Source organism: Mastomys coucha, unplaced genomic scaffold (genome assembly GCF_008632895.1).
Source record: "Mastomys coucha isolate ucsf_1 unplaced genomic scaffold, UCSF_Mcou_1 pScaffold1, whole genome shotgun sequence".
Lineage (NCBI taxonomy): Eukaryota > Metazoa > Chordata > Mammalia > Rodentia > Muridae > Mastomys > Mastomys coucha.
The window spans coordinates 22,619,316-22,631,346 of record NW_022196891.1 but is presented as its reverse complement, the minus strand read 5'-3'; the positions used below and the strand labels follow the sequence as shown (position 1 = coordinate 22,631,346).

General features: G+C 45.1%; 1 protein-coding gene across 9 annotated transcripts in view; it reads left to right on the top strand.

The window, feature by feature from the left end:
* Nckap5 (NCK associated protein 5) overlaps nucleotides 1–12,031 on the top strand; it is a 903,226-nt gene that overhangs the window by 686,442 nt on the left and 204,753 nt on the right. For all 9 annotated transcript variants that reach the window (XM_031380937.1, XM_031380939.1, XM_031380935.1 and 6 more), the window contains one exon: nucleotides 1,566–1,634. In XM_031380937.1, the coding sequence (XP_031236797.1) occupies nucleotides 1,566–1,634 (69 nt within the window). The remainder of the gene's footprint in view (nucleotides 1–1,565; nucleotides 1,635–12,031) is intronic.

Here is a 12,031-nt window from a genome sequence, read left to right as displayed (position 1 = left end):
AGCCCAGTTCTCACTGTAGGGATTGGATGCTGCGGGAGCCCAGTTCTCACTGTAGGGATTGGATGCTGCAGGAGCCCAGTTCTCACTGTAGGGGATGCTGTGGGAGCCCAGTTCTCACTGTAGGGATTGGATGCTAGAGATGGGAAATGCAAATGGTGAGGAGGAAGGAAGGGGCTAAGGTGAGGGTAGGTGAGGAGGGAAATGGAGGCGATGAAGAGGAAAGGAATGCAGAGGAAGGAGTTAAATGGAAGAGAAAGGAAAGGAAGAAGGGAGCAGGGAGGAGAGGAAGTCACAAGCACACAAACAGGAAGTATGCAGATCAAAGGGTACAGGGAATCACGGACTAGAAAAACTCAATCTAAAGGGTAGCATCAGTCGAAGGCTGAAACTGAAATAAGAAATGTGGATCATAGTACCATAGTGTACAAATGTATTTCAGGAAATTGATAACCAGCCTGTGGTTGTGCACAAGAGCCTCCTAACCCGTGCAAGGGACAAATGGGGTCTTGTCTGAAACCTGCCCTCATGATGCAGGAAAGATATGAGAAGGAAAGAGTGGTAGAGCGGATGGCGCTCAATGTTGACTGTTATGATGTGAAGGAAGGTAATGCGGGAAGTCCACATAGTTCTTGAAATTGTGTGTGTGTGTGTGTGTGTGTGTGTGTGTGTGTGTATTGCGAAACAGAACCTCCTGAACCAGAGACTATAAAGGAAACACACTAACCTGTATACCATCTCAAAGACTACTGCACTCAGCACAAGAATGCTCCTTCGGGGACTGGGGAGAAGGCTCAGTCACTCAGTCAGTATAGTGGGGGTTTTTGTGCAAACATAAGGACCTGAGTTCACTCCCCATAACCTACCCATGTGAAAAGCCAGGCACGGTGCTGCCTTGCTACCTTAACATCCCACCACAATAAGCTTTACCTGAACTATGAACAGGAAACACACACACACACCTTTTCTCCCTGAAATTTGTTGACTTGTTTTATTACAACAGCGAAAGAGACTATCAACACTCCCAATGCCCACTGCTCTGAAGAGCAGGAGCATTATAGTTTGAGGAAGCAGGGTAGAGAGAGATCCATAGGATCATTCAAGGTGTATGTTCAAGTTGCTGGCTGGCTCCAAGAATAACACCTGGACTTTCAAGTTGAAAGCTTGGCCTGAGATTCATTTTTGTGGCCTCGACCAGTATTAGGCATCGAGACTATGCCAAGTCTTAATGTAGTAGATTTAGGCATTTCTTACATTTTCATAGCCTAAGATAAATACTAGCATTCTTCTGGGGAACAGTCATGCATAGAGCATGATTTGATTTTCAACTTGTTCAGAATATCAAGTTCCTATTTCTTAGAATCATAATGTATGCTTGTGAGAAAGCCTGTAAGACAGGAGTCATCCCTCTGATTCTTCTAATAGTACTTAGAGCAAACCTGTCAAAGGTACTTCTAAGAGATTACCCGGGGTCCTGAGGAGGTATATTTAGCAACCATATTGAATGAGTTGTCACATAACACAACGTTTCATTGATTTATGGGTGTTATTTCTGTCTCTTACTGCAGGCGGAGAATTCAGCACTGGCGCTGGAAAATGAGAATCAGAGAGAACAGTATGAGAGATGTCTTGATGAGGTAAGGCTGGGGGAGAGGGCGGAGGAGAGTCTGGGTTTTCTAAGGATCTTGATCAGAGGGTATGTGAATCCTATGCTCCACAGAATGTTAATGTTTTCCCCCAACAAAAGGGAGTTGTAAAGAGATGTCCACGGAGACATATTAGTTTCTTAGCCTTCCCTCCCCCATAACTCTTTTCTCTCACTTTTCTCCCTTCCTTCCTATCTCTTTCCTCTCTGCTTTCTCTCCCCTTTCTTCTTTCTCTCCTCTTTTTTCTGTCTCTGTATATCTTCTCTCCCTCCTTCCCTTCATTCTTCTCTCTGACTTTCATCTCTCTCTCCTGTACGAATATCCCTCTATGTATATCTTCTCCTCTCTCTTGCCCTTCCTTCTCTCTGCTGCCTCCTTCTCTGTCCTTTCCCTCTCCCCCTCTCCCCCCACCTCTCTCCCCCTTTCCTTCTCTTTCTCTCCACTCTTTCTCTCTTCCCTGCCCTTCCTCCATAATTTTCATAGACATCTGCAATCCCTTTGGGTAATTATCTTCCATCCTTGCACATGCTTAGAGCATGATCCACTGTTTGATCAGTTCCTTCTGTCCAGGAAGAATGATCCTTGGCCCTGAATGAGAAAGAGCCACACCGTGGGCACACTTCATGTACAATTGGATGAGTTCTCAGAGAAGTGAATTGTTGATAGAGTGGGTGGGGACAGTGTTCACAGTTGGCAGCCCAAGGGGGAAATCAGTACATTGAGCACAAGCCAAAAAGTAAAAGGGAAGTCAGGAAGAAAATTCAAGTGCAATAGAAGAAGACAGAGCTACACGCATGAGTAAACTGAATAAATATTATCTGATAATGATGTTGAGGTAAGGACAAAAATGGTGGGTTTTTAGAGAATGTCTGGGTGGGAGTAGGGGTGAGGCTGGCACTGAAGCCTGCTCAGAGCACTCAACCTTCTCAGCCCCTCTTTACTCTGTTAGGCATAGGGGCCAGTCACACTGCTGCTTCTTGTTGCAATGGACCATTGGCCACATGGAGTCTCCTCGGGGGCTTTACTATGATGGGAGCCATTATTTAAATGAATGACTTCTTTACACATCAGCCCAGTGTGTTAAAACTCTCACACATTCTATGAGATTCTGTTGGAGGATTAGTAGAGTAGATTTTTTTTTTAAATCGCATGCTGTCTTGTTCTATTACTTTATTTGTGGGATGACCAATATACCTTCCTTTTTTTTTAAACCTTCCTAACAGCTAGACAACTGCTTTCTGATGAGCTCTTTGGTACTCTTAACCTCTCCATCCCCTCCATCCTCTGCTTTCCGATGAGCTCTTTGGTACTCTTAACCTCTCCATCCCCTCCATCCTCTCCCCTTTGACGCTATCCTAGAAGTTGATCTCTTGGACCACAGACTACACAAGCCAGAATCCCACGTGTAGCCTATTCTACCACCATGTTCCTCTTTTGGTACTTCAGACAGGTATAATCTCTACCTTCTGAGGATGAGTTTTGGCCATTTTGCTTTTCTAACACCAGTGTTTCCACTAGGCTGGGTTATCCCACACCAGCCCTTCTCTTAGGCCAGGATAGTCCCACACCAGTACTTCTCCTAGGCAGATTATCCTATACCAGTGTTTCCCCTATGCTGGAATATCCTATACCAGTTCTTCATAGAGGCTGGGATAGTCCCACACTAGCACTCCCCCGAGCCCAGGATATCCTATATCAGTGCTTCTTCTAGGCTAGGATTTTTCCACACCAGTGGTTTTGCACAAACTTGTGTAGAACTCAGTATGTAGTCAAGGCTCTGTGTTCTTCTACCTCCCAAGTGCTGGGATTACAGACATGTGCCACAATCCTGGATTATGTATTGTTGGGGAATGGAGCCTGGGCCATCTGGTCCACAGCTTCAGACCTGAGATAGTGGTTGTTAAGGATATGTTGTTGTCAGCCTCACAACATGAGCCACCTCAGAGAGCTTGTGATGAATGTAGACTCTCAGGCCTCATCCATAATCCACAGAATCCCAGGGTATTACCCAGGGTGAATTCAGCATTTGGGAATTAGCAGTCTCTCTCATTGCTGTCTGTACACACTGCTATTGCTGTTTTGGTCTTATAACACTGGCCACTCTGGCCCTGGCACTCAGTGCTTACATGCTGTTGGAGAAGTCTCCAGGTGTCCCTGTAAAATTGCCTGATGTTCAGCCTTGCTGTTGTTTAGAATGTCCAGCCATGCGTATTGCTGGCTCAGTCAAATAGTGTTCGTGACCCTCTGCCCTGTCAGGATTCAGAAACTCCAGAATGGGGCTGCAAAGATAGCTCAGTGGACAGAACATGCAGACGGACCTGGGTTTGAGTCTTGGACTCCATGTAATATACCAAGCGTGGTGGCAGACATGTCCCAGCTTATGAGAACTTAACCTAGATAGTACTTCAGGAATGTCACCTGAGTTTAACGTCTGACTTCTGGTTGCACCCATAGACATAAACACAGACACAGACAATCACAGATACACAAACACACACACACACACACACACACACACACACACACACAGAGGGAGGGAGGGAGGGAGGGAGGGACAGAGACTCAGGTCTGATGAGGCCAGTTCAGCTTTCCTCAGCCCTGTTCTCCTGGCCTTTGGTCCAGTCAAAGTCTAGGGCAAGCAAGACCAAATAGATCCAAGGCTATTTAAAGGAACCAGTAATCCTCCTGGGTTAAAAGTATTGTTGAGCCAAGTTGCGCTTTCACTTCTTGCACAGAAATCGCCAGAGAGACACAACCTTTATTCAGAAGTCAGATCCATGGACTCACATCACAGAGCTTCGTACTGTTCTCCCTAGGGTCGCTCTTCATGTAGCACAAAGCTCACAGCATTTCTCTATAGAAACTAGAGTCTGGGCCATGGAGAGATAGCAGAGTCTGTGTGGTGCAAACATGAGGACCTAAGTTCACATCCCCAGAACCCCTGTGAAAAGCTAGGTATAGTGGTACACATCTCTAATCCCAGTGGTAGTAAGGCAGAGATGGGAGGAACCTTGAGGCTCACTAGCTGACAGTTCAGCTGCGTGCATGAGCTCCAGGTTCAGTGAGAAACCCCGGCTCAGCTTAAGGTGGAGCACTGATGAAGGAAAACAACTTGTGTCTACATCTGGCCTAAGCACACTCACAAACACACAAGCTCATAGAGACACAAGTGCACGTGTGCCTACAAAACGAGTCATCTGTTTCCCCTGTGTTCCTCGTGCCTGTGCTGCGTGGCTTTCTCCAGAGTACCTCAGACAAGCTAAAATTTTCTCCTTAGAAATCAGTTTCTGTGGTTCCACTGACAGCAGGATTTTTGAAGAGAGAGTCCCTCTGTGCCTAATTGCAGGAATTAACAGTTGCCAGCAAGGCGATTTACAACAAAGAGCCACCTCTGAGCAACACAAATGTTTTGTATTCGTGAATACCACCGGCCTCTGATTACACATGCCTGTTGTTCTGTAACTAATTGCACAGGGTAGACTGTCTGTTGCCGAGCTTTGTAAGAGGATGCTCTCGAAGGGGCAGTTCCATGTAGTAATAAGGCAAAACGGAAAAATCTTTCCAAGGCTTTTTATACTAATTAGCCCAACTAACAAGGTAAGGCCTCATGTAAGTTATTTCCTTGCTAGTAAGTTGCATCAAACATACTCAAAGGGAAGGCATGAATTTAAAGCACCCTCAATCGTTTTTGCCCTCATGCTTGCTTTCTGGGAAATGGAAAACATGCTGAGGTTTGAGCAGATACTGGGGAATCTAAAATTCTGCCTATGCTTTTACTAAAAGAACATCTTTATTAGAGATAGGCAGATATTGTACATAGATGGATACACACATACACATAAAAAGATACATAGTCTAATCTACCCTGGCATGGGAGGTGCCTACACACACATGTGCATTGTCTCTACACACATACATAGATGGATATATATGCCATGCACATATATGTGCCTCCCAAATGCATATATAAATACCTATAGTCCCATATATATATACATATATATGTATATATATGTGTGTGTGTGTTTATGCATATATGTATGCATAAATACATACAGCTACATACCATGGCTTGGTAGGTACACACACACACACACACACACACACAAACTTCACTTCTCTTGCTTCTTTGCCTTAGAGTAGAAAGGCCACACCAAGGATTGATTACCCTCATTGCTTTATGGGAGTTTGGAAGTTTCCAAGGTCGCTTCTGTACTCTCATAGTCTAAATAGTTGACGGGAAGGCCGCTATCAAGTGGTGAATTACTATTTGTTCATGGCATTGCCTTAGTCACAATTCCTTCCAGACCAACTGTTGCACATACAGAGGTACAGTGTGTGTATAAAATAACCGTGATAGCATCCCTGGTAGCATCCCTTGAACTTTTGCATTGCCTTCAGATGGCTTCAGCAGCATCTGACCACCCTGTAGTGAGTGTCGTCTCCCTCATACGGGCTCTGAGGTCTCATAGAGATGTTAGAATAGAAGAAGCAAGGACGTGAGAGGGTCATGGAGTCTGGGCTAGAGAAGCTGCTGGTGCAATGGGAACTTCAGGAATGGATGAGAGTCAGCAGTGGATGGGGGCAGTGAGGCAGAGCAGTAGTCAGAGAAACGTGTGTGTGTATGTGTGTGTGTGTGTGTGTGTGTGTGTGTGTGTGTGTGTGGGTGGGTGTGTGTGTGAAAGACAGAGGGGTGGGGGGAGACCAGAGGTAATGCCACTGTCTTTGTCAGTTGACTTTTACCTTGTTTTTGAGACCAAGTCCTTCTCTGAATCTGCAGCTCCCAGATCATGTTCCACTAGTGAACAAGCCCTGGCCTCCCCAGGACGGAGAGTACAGACATGCTCTATCTCACTCTTTCTTAGGTGGGTGCTGGAACTCAAACCCAGGTCTTCCTACTTGCGTGTCAAGCACTTCCTCACAGAGTCGTCTGCCCAGCCCCCTACATAGGGATCTTTAAACATGCCTCTGGCTATAATATATCTTATTCCAGATCTGGTTGGACTCTACTCTGGGATGGAGCCTGAGCACTCATATTTTTAAGGTCCTCTGAGAGTTATAATATTCACCTAAGGTTAAGAACTGCTGTAGGGAGGGCTTCAGAGTGTTGTGTCCATGTAATGCCTTTACAGCGTGGGCATGAGTAGATGGCACACAGGAACAAGCCTGCATACAAGGATGTGCTCACACGGAAAGTTTGACATTATTTCTGTGTTAATAAAAAAACTACAAACTTGGAATTATTGTGGCCATACCTGTAATCTCAGTACTGAAGAGGTAGAATCAGGAGGATGAAGAGTTCAAAGTTATCTTTGGTCATATCCTGAGTTCCAGGCCAGCCTGGGCGACGTGAGACACTGTCTTAAAGACAGAGAAAAATTTCACTCTCTCTCTTATCTGGGTGCTGTGTACCTGGGTTGGACATAGGAATCTTTACTGGGACACCTCCAGGCACATCTCATATCAGAGGTCTACACCATCTTTAAGGTCATAGTCTCTGTAATGCAAGAGGAATACAACTTGCTCCTGGTATTCATAGCCTTTGGTGCTCAGTTGAGCACATGCCTGACTCCTCTGGTCAAAGCTTCCATTCTGTTTGCCATTATTACGCCGAGGCTCAGTATAATTCTCAGCCCACATGAGGTGCTTAATGCATGTTTGTTAAATGACTAAATGAATGAATGGAGAGGGAACAGCAGGAAATTAATTTCCAAATTGTTTTCTTGCCATCCCACATATGCATTTAGACTAATGCCTTCAGTTATCTCCTCAGAGGAGGTAAACAGACATTTATTATGCACCAACCCTAAACACAATCCGAAGAATAAATACTCAGTACGAAATAAACAGACATACTTAAAGACCAAATTGAATTGAAGAGGCCATATGGACTCTGGCTAGGGAGGACTCAGCTGCTGCTCTGTCTTGGAGTGTAGCAAGTATGGGGCTCTCTCATTTTACCTGATAGGACTCTTACGCAAAATAAATGAACGTCAGCTAAGGCTGCATCTCATTGGGTAGAGTGCTTTCAGAGCATGCACAAAGTTCTGTCCTTGGTACATCATCTTGGTGCACACCTGAATCTTGATGCCCCAGAATCAAGGTCATCGTTGGCTACATAGAGACTATGGCGTCAGCTTGGGTTACATGAGACCCTGTCTCAAAATTCAACCCTCTCAACCAAAGACAAGAGTGTGCTGCTTTGTGACTGACTTATGCATTCATGTCACAAGCACGTGCATGTCATTCATGTCAGAAGCGCGCGCGCATGCACACACACACACACACACACACACACACACATACCCCTCATGATTTTACAGATGAAATCCATGTTTTTACTCTGATATGACCCAAGTGGCCTGCCCCCGAGCTTCCCCTCCTGACTGCCATTTACCATTGATGGAATGAGTACCTACCCTACATTTGGCTCTGCCTAGGTAGACTTCTCTGACTACATCGTCACCTCACGCTTTTCTCACAACTTCAGATGTTCCTCACGTTTTATGAATGAAGAAAGCCACTGTCTTCCTCATTTTCCACACATTAGTTTATGACAGCAGCACAAGCTATCTGTGGACCTAAGTGTATGTGCATGTGTGTACACATGCGGGGATACATGTGTGTACGTATGTGTGTGTGCACATGTGTGTAGAAGCAAAAGTGCAGCCTCAGGTCATTCCTCAGGTGTTTTCTGCATTGTTTTTGTTTGTTTGTTTGTTTTTTGAGATAGGATCTTTCACTGTGTAGAACTCACCAAGTAGGCTAGGCCTAGGGGTAAGACTGTCTCTACCTCCCCAGTGTTGAGTTTATATGTGCCAACATACTTGGCTTCTTCTCTTCCTTTTTAGTGTGTCTCTCTGTGATTGATATATATATATATATATATATATATATATACACACATATTTGAATGAGAGAGTTTTTTGTAGGTGTAGCACATATGTGTATGAATGCATGCATGAGCCCAAGGTTGATGTTGGAATCATCCTCAGTTGATCATCCTCCTTAATCGTTGATTAATCAGAGTCTCTCAATCCACACCAAAAGTCACCAGTATGCCTAGTCTCCCTAGCCAGCTTGCTGTGGGGATCCCTTCTCTCCAATGAATGAGTCTGGGATCACCAATGGGCTACACCTGTCATTTGCATGGACGTTTGGGTATCCACATTTGGTTCTTACATTTGCATCCTTTTTTTTTTTTTTTTTTGCTTCACTTCAACCTCCATGTCATATACCCAGCCCCATGCTTTTTAAAAAGTGGGCCCTGAGGGTGGAACTCGGGCCTTCATCTTTATGGACTGCGGCATCTCCACGGTCTCTGGGTTCAAGTCTTTCTAGGGGCCATAGGCAACTCTTGCCCTTCTTGTCTCCTTCTTGCCTCTTTATAGTGACCAGGGCTCTGGAGGGCAGGAAACCACGCCAAAGCGCATTTTCAAAAACACACTTGCTTTCAACTAGATGGTAGTGCCTTTGCTGAAATAAGACTTGCTTTGTAAGACGAAGTCTTCTATCAGAGCCAGGGAGGATGGCAGTAGGCAAGAGGGGACTGCCTAGGCTCAGTGACTTTTCATTCCCCTCTAAGGACTAGTCTGCAGCTTTAAGCCCTCCACCCCAGGGGATCCCTGTGGACTGGTCAACTCCCTAGCCTCATCTCTCACCCAGCCCAGGAGAGGGCTCTTTTGGACTCAAGTAACAGAAAGGTCAACAATCTTACCTTCTCCCTCAGTCTCTGGAAGGCACATGCCTAGAGGAAAGAGGACCACTAGCTTAAGAACAAGCAACCAGCCAGATGTGCTAGCGAGCCTCACAGTCCCCCTCCTGAGGAGGTGGAGGCAACAGCAAGCCTTGCGGTTTATTTGGTGTTCAGTGCAAGAGAGCAGGAAGGCATTCCGTGGGTGGAAACAGCCGTTTTCTGACAGAATTCCCACTGAAGAGGAAAGGAGAAGCTCTGCATTGTCTCCGAGGCCCAGAGCCGGGGGGGGGGGGTCTCCACAGAAAACCTGGGCAAGGATGTCCCACAAGCCATCAGCAGAAGTGCTGTCAGCTCTACTCTGAGTACCTCAGGTCCCTCCGGCCCGGGCCATCTGCTGTTCTGCCTTTCTTCCGAGCGAAGCTGGCGGGTACCCCTGGTAGTGATTTGTTCTCATTAGCTGGGCATGGCAGTATGTGATTATCTGCTACCAAAGAGCTGAGGGCAGATTCCTAGAGCCTTATGGGTAGAGGCATGTCCCAGGCATCATGATGTGAGCCTATTAGGGAAGGAAGGTACCACATCCCAGCACTGGCTCTGTCAGTGTACCTGGGAGGGGTAGGCATGAACACAGCAAGAGCCCTAAGAAGCCATCTGTATTGACATTGGAGAGAGAAGTGTTCGGTAAGTCCCTTCCACAGAGACCCCCTTGAGTTCTTCCAGTGATTCTACCTCTGTGTCAGCGGCTACAGACATATTGTTCAATTTTCAGGTAAAGCAAACAGTTGTCCATAGAGCATGCCAGAGGGAACGGTAGCCGATACAGAGTTCAGTAAGCCCCACCAGGCAAGGAGCTAGATTGCAGAGATATAGCATATCTCCTCCCGTGGGCTGTTAAGGGTAGGTATTACTCTATGTCCCCCATTAAATCATAGATACAGCCATTTTATGTGACCACTGTTAACACTGAATGGCCTAAGAGAGCAACCAGTTTGGAGGAAGAAAAGAAAATATTGATATTCGGCAGTTTTATGAGCATGTAAATCAAACCCAAGTCTTGAGTTTTTTTAAGTAAATTATTTATGGTTTGAATTAACTTCTGTGTATTGTTCTCCAATTCTGCCTACATAGACAGCTCAAGTCCTCTATTTTCCTTCATATGCCAACAGTAAAAGAGGTGATGTATTGTTTGGCTTTAAACTCTCAGCAACTTATAAATTGGAATGAATGTTTAAAAACTCCCAAGATTTGGGGGCTGGGCGAGGGCTCAGTCTGTAAAGTGTTTTGCTACGCAGGCGTAACTCAGTGAGATCCCCAGAGCCCACATAAAACACCAGGTGCATTTTCGTGTGCTTTACCACAGGGATAGGGGTGAAGGCTGGCCAATCCCTGGCCAGTGTGGGGCACAAATCAAAGCTCCCCAGCATTTGTGAGAGACTCAAACACTAAGAGGCACAGTGATTGGGGAAACCACCTGAGGTCAGCCTCCTGCCTCCAAATGCACGCTGCATACACACTCACCCAACCCTACACAGCCATACGTGTTAGAAATGTATACGAAAGACAAGACGATTTGGTTTCAATGGAAAACGTCCCATGTTTATTTAATGTCAACAAGGTAAATTTGAAAACGTTTTCCTGGGCGAAATACTCTTTGTGCTTATGCTTTAACTAATAAATTATGGATAGTCTTGATTCTAATTATTTACTTCTTGTGGCATAAATGCCTCCTGCCCAGAACTCATTGCTAGCTTCTGTTTTAATTTTCTCTGAGACTTGCTGGTAGCCAACTGTTGTGAAGGATGTGCTGTTTTGTCAATATTGAATCAAGAAACGATTAAGCTCTATGAAAACATTCACACATGAAATATTCTATGATGAGAGTCAGGCACACACACAGAGCTGAGCACACACACCCCCCCAAATAAATGTGTTACCCAGTGCAAAAGTAGATGAATAAAATGCCCTGCAATCTCAGGCACAATCTGAAAATCACCACAGTGATGACATATGGGCATCGTGTGACACGTTTAATGGTGTGATTGTAACCACCAGCCTGCTACATCCTTGCTATAGATGGCCATGCCCCAGGTGTTCAGTTTCATAGAGGTAGATGTTTAGAAATTTCATATTGAATGACTGAAGGAGAAATGGATGCAAACAAGTTGCACTTTATATTCTATAGTATCTACTTTATTGTTTTCATTTATTCTTTTATTTGTGCATGTGTTTCTATATGAATGGGTGTGTTTGTGTTCGTGTGTGTTTGTGTTTGTGTGTGTGTGTGTGTGTGTGTGTGTGTGTGTGTGTGTAGGGGTGTGCTTGCCCCTGTGACTGCAGAAACAAAACAGAAGAGGATATGAGATATCATATCTTCTCTATCATGTTCCACCTACTCCTTTGAGACACGGTCTCTCCCTGAGTCAGGAGTTTACTTTTTCTATTCTTTTGTGACTACGCTAGGAAGCCAGCAAGCACCATCAGTTTCCTCATCTCCAACAACCCTGGAGCTGGGATTACAGGTGTTTACATGCACATGGCATTACTTATGTGGGTGTTAGGAATTTGAACTTCAGTACACATGACGGCACCACAGTCCTTCTTAACCTTCTTCTTTTTTTTTTTTTCATATGCCGTAGTGCTTTAATGAGAACCAGACATTTAATGACACAAATCCCTCCATAAATGGCTACGC